This window comes from Engraulis encrasicolus, chromosome 7 (genome assembly GCF_034702125.1).
Source record: "Engraulis encrasicolus isolate BLACKSEA-1 chromosome 7, IST_EnEncr_1.0, whole genome shotgun sequence".
Taxonomy (NCBI): domain Eukaryota; kingdom Metazoa; phylum Chordata; class Actinopteri; order Clupeiformes; family Engraulidae; genus Engraulis; species Engraulis encrasicolus.
The window spans coordinates 31,169,607-31,174,606 of NC_085863.1; the positions used below are offsets into that span (position 1 = coordinate 31,169,607).

General features: G+C 44.2%; 1 protein-coding gene across 1 annotated transcript in view; it reads left to right on the plus strand.

The window, feature by feature from the left end:
- The first annotated feature begins 3,574 nt into the window (after positions 1-3,574).
- Positions 3,575-5,000, plus strand: part of robo3 (roundabout, axon guidance receptor, homolog 3 (Drosophila)) — a 301,463-nt gene continuing 300,037 nt past the window's right edge. The window contains exon 1 of the mRNA XM_063203266.1: positions 3,575-3,731. Coding sequence (XP_063059336.1) covers positions 3,575-3,731 — 157 coding nt within the window. The remainder of the gene's footprint in view (positions 3,732-5,000) is intronic.

Sequence of the window (5,000 nt, forward strand, 5' to 3'; positions counted from 1 at the left end):
TTTTTGGCAGAGGGCAACAGATTTTGATTTAAAATGTCCTGGTATTTCAAAGCATTCATGATGCCATGCACCCTAACAAGCTTCCCAGGGCCTTTGGAAGCGAAACAGCCCCACAGCATCACTGACCCACCCCCATACTTCACAGTGGGTATGAGGTGCTTTTCAGCATGCGCATCTTTCGTGGCACGCCAGACCCACTTAGAGTGTTTGTTGCCAAAAAGCTCAATCTTGGTCTCATCTGACCAAAGCACACGGTCCCAGTTGAAGCCCCAATACCGCTGGGCGAACTCCAGACGTTTGCGTTTATGATTGTGGGTGAGGAAAGGTTTTCTCCGTGCATGCCTCCCAAACAGCTTGTTGGCGTGTAGACAGCGCCTGATGGTTGATTTGGAGACTTTGTGACCCCAGGATGCTACCATTTGTTGTAATTCTGTAACAGTGAGCTTTGGAGATATTTTGATTTCTCTTACCATCCTCCTCACTGTGCGTGGTGGCAAAATAAACTTGGGTCCTCGTCCAGGCTTGTTTACCACTGTTCCAGTTGTTTTGAACTTCTTAATTATTCCTCTCACAGTAGATATGGGCAGCTGCAGTTGAGTGGCAATCTTCTTGTAGCCTCTGCCTGACCTGTGAACGTCGACGCACATCTGCCTCACTTGTATGCTGTGTTCCTTTGTCTTTCCCATGTTTAAGAGTGGATAAGAGAAATGGCCTCGGTGTCACATCATATTTATACCCCAGGGAAACAGGAAGTGATGAATTACTAATTAAATGTTCCTACATACTCTGGTAAACTTTGTAAACTACTGTAGAAATGACAGAAATGCTTCAATTATATTTATTTCCTGGGAATTGTTAAGGGTGCCAATAATTGTGGAACAGGTGATTTAATGAAAAATAATTCTTTTTTAGTCAGGGATTTTTTTTATTTTCCTACAATTCATTTGAGTTGAAGGCTACATTTTCCTAAAATTTTCAGTGTGACAGTATTCTTCTGCAATAAACACTGAATTTATTTTAAGGCTTTTAACACATCTCAACCAGGGGTGCCAATAATTATGGAGGGCACTGTACCTACGTGTGTAGTCTCCTACTCTGCCTTGACATCACTATGATAATACACATGCCAGCATGTGTGAAAGCATTGCCTGAGATTGTCAAAGGATACTTTGATACATTCAAAAATGCATTGACTTTTACAACTGTTCTCTTGTGCAAGCTATCCCTTTGAGCGCTGTGGTTGAAATGTACTTTGAAGACAAACAACGGGCACTTAAAAGCTCCTCTTAATTTCGATATTCTTATTGTTTAACTTGAGAATTAGTTCAGATGACTTGGAGGTAATGGACCCAGTGGAAGATGAAATGAAGTCATATCGTGTTATCTGGAATCTACAGTATAAATAATATCGGTCTCAGTCACAATCTATTCTCAAATATCTTTGATGTTAAATTACTTTGGATATAATTAAACTGTAGCAGTTTGATAGTTTTTAATCTGTTTTTTCTTTTTGTTTCTTGGCAAATGACATTTAGACATTATTATTCCATAGAGGGAACCTGATGAAGCGATAGCTAGGCAGAATGAGTTTGTTCACTCCAAGAAATAAAAACGTAACACTTCACAGTAATTGGTGTGTGCCACTTCCTGATCATTTACTCATAGATTATTATTGTTTGCTTGTTTTGAGCCAAAGATTAAGATTAGGATTAAGATTGTGTTTGTTTTGTGTGCTTGTTTGCTGTTTTTGTTGCCAGCCATTCATGCGTCTCTGATGAACCCATCACGTCCATGCAATAGGCAGAGACAGCTCTGGAGGGTGAACGGAGTTTATGTAGCACCCTGACTGTTTACCTTAGCACATGTGTGTGTCTGAATCCATTACCATTGCCCTGCATGAATCCATGTGTGTGTGTGTGTGTGTGTGTGTGTGTGTGTGTGTGTGTGTGTGTGTGTGTGTGTGTGTGTGTGTGTGTGTGTGTGTGTGTGTGTGTGTGTGTGTGTGTGTGTGTGTGTGTGTGTGTGTGTGTGTGTGTGTGTGTGTGTGTGTGTGTGTCACCCCGCTCCACTAAGACAGTGACAGTATATTCTGGCATGGTGGCGGTCGTGAATCCGTGTGTGTGTGTGTGTGTGTGTGTGTGTGTGTGTGTGTGTGTGTGTGTGTGTGTGTGTGTGGCCCTAGGGAGGCTTATTAATCCCATAATTAAACATTTATTGCCAACAGCACCTGCTCTCCCCTTAACGCGACTCCCTCGAGACCCCAGGGCTGCCTTCCAGGAAGCTGGAGGATAGGGAGATAGGTAGAGAGAGAGACAGAGAGAGAGAGAGAGAGAGAGAGAGAGAGAGAGAGAGAGAGAGAGAGAGAGATAGGTAGAGAGAGAGAGAGAGATAGGTAGAGAGAGAGAGATATAGTGGGAGAAGGAGGGAGAGATGGAGATGGGAGAATGAGAGAGGAAGGTATGAGTAAAAATACAGGAGAGAGAGAGAGAGAGAGAGAGAGAGAGAGAGAGAGAGAGAGAGAGAGAGAGAGAGAGAGAGAGAGAGAGAGAGGGAGATAGAGATAGAGAGAGAGAGAGAGAGAGAGAGAGAGAGAGAGAGAGAGAGAGAGAGGGGTAGTTGTAGAGAGAGAGAGAGAGAGAGACGTTTAGGGAAAGGTAGGGGGAGAGAGAGCAGCAGGGAAGGGTAGACTAAGAGGAGGGAGGGGTAAAATAAACGAGGGAGCAGGAGAGGGAGGGGTAGTAGTGAGAGAGGGGGGAGAAGCGGCTGTGGGAGAAGCGGAGGAAGGGAGGGAGGGGGGGCTAGAGAAGGAGAGAGAGAGAGAGAGAGCGTGTGTGAGTGAGAGTGAGAGGAAGAGGGAGGGGCTGGGAGGAGAGAGGAGCGCAGCGAGCGCTTTGGAGAGCAGTGGGTCATCAGATAGCCAGATTCTTCCACAGCTGCACCAGAGCGCCGCTCACTATAGACTAGACGCTCTCCCCATTCACCACAGCACAGCACAGCAGAGCCCAGCGCTTAATGAATGGACACATGTGAAGTTATGTGAAGGCAGAACAAAGGACAGACAGGAGGAGGACAAACAGAAGAGGAGAAGAATAGAAGAGAGGAGGAGAAGAAAGAGAAGAGCAGAGGAGAGGAACAATGCAGAGGGGATACCACCCGCTGTGACACATCTGCTGGGTTTTTTGACAGCTGATGGAGAAAAGTTTCAACGTTGACGTCTGCTCATTAATCAACGAGTTTATGACATTTTCCTGCTTTTGAGGACGTCCGGAGAAAAAGTTGGGACTGTGTTTTTGGAAACATTTTACAGAGAAATTAATTTACTTTTTGGAAAACCACCAGAATAGGTCGTGGTTGTTCTAGACTGGATATAGTGTCAGTGATAGTGAAGACAGAGTGCGGAAAGCACATTATATCATTTCATGAGAGACGTCTGGTTGGAGAAGAGTGTGGAGCACAGCAGTGATTAAATTGCGCAGAACAGAAGCACATTTGAGTGCAGAAGAGAGAAGAGAAGAGAGACATCTGATTTTTTTTAAAGAGTGCGTGGCTGCCTGGCAGCTGGCGAGAAGTGAAGATGCTGCGCTACCTGATCAAGACCCTGCTCCAGATGAACCTGTTCACGGACACCATACGCGACCCCAACAACAGCACCGACGGCATGCTCTACAACCTCTCTTCCATCAACTTCAACTCATCACTACTCGACTGGAGCAACTTCAACAACCAGAACGGTAAGCGTGTACTCACTTAACTGAACGATCATCTAACATCTTTTGGACTATAGTAGTTGGCAGTACTATAAGTGCACACACCATCCAACATCCATTGAAATAGTTGGAAACCATTAGACATACTGCATAGTGCACTTTTCATAGTGTCATAGTGTGCTCTCTCACTTCTCACTACTACTATTCCTACTAGTCATCTCATCTCATCTCATCACCTACGCTGGCTGTATGTGTGTACGTCCGTTGGAGTATGGTTAGTCATATGAATCCAGCACATGAATGAATGAATGAATGAATGAATGAATGAATGAATGAATGAATGAATGAATGAATGAATACTCCATTGGATTAGTGGTCAGATGCCCTGGTGGACATAGTGATCTTACAGAGACTCTGGACTCTACTCAAATGCTTTGCTCTTATCTCACCCCATACATCAGCATGCATGTGCATCTCTCATCTCAGTTGGAGTGCGTGGCAGCAAGTCCACCATGCCATACATGATCTACTGGAGTAGATGGCCAGTCATATAGATACAAAAGCACATGGTGCATTGAAGTAGTAGTAGCCAGTCCTTCTGATTAAAAGCACATGGTCTATAATGGTAATGGTGGGTAATGGTGGCCAGGTCCACATATGCATATGGTCAAGGCTGGTAGTGATGTTCACGAGACTCTTTCATGTCTTCCGAGTCAAAGCCTGTTTGTCTTTTGAAACACAAATATTCTAACATCATGCACCTGGGTAGTTGTGAGTGGTAAAAATTCAAGAATGGAGGCAGGGATTTTTGTGAGGCTCTTTAGGCCTCTTTTAGGGTATTTTTCACTCACCCAGATGTGTGAGGTGAAGGCAGTGATACTGCTCCTCAGTGTCTTCTCAGTCCTTCAGTGCATGTGCTCATCTTTCAATGATGCACCGTAGTTGTCTTTCAGATGCTGTGGTGAAGGTAGTCATCATGATAGTCAGAGTGTTTTATAATGTCTCTTCTCAGTCAAAACCTTTTCTCTTTCTAAGCACACGCTTTCCTTCGACTGGACTAAATGTGAGTCATTCACATGGGGCAGTGATGTGTAGTGATACTCCTGAATAACTTAAAAAAAAAACATCTTTTCACTTTCTGATCACACGCTCATTCTCTGTTCTTGACAGCCTCTGGAAACTTCCCCTCTGCAAAGTAGAGCAGTTGTCATGGTGACCTGTCCTCTGTCCGTTTCTATTGTCAGAGATGAAAACGAAAAGAAAAAAGAAGTTATAACAATTTCTTTCGATCAC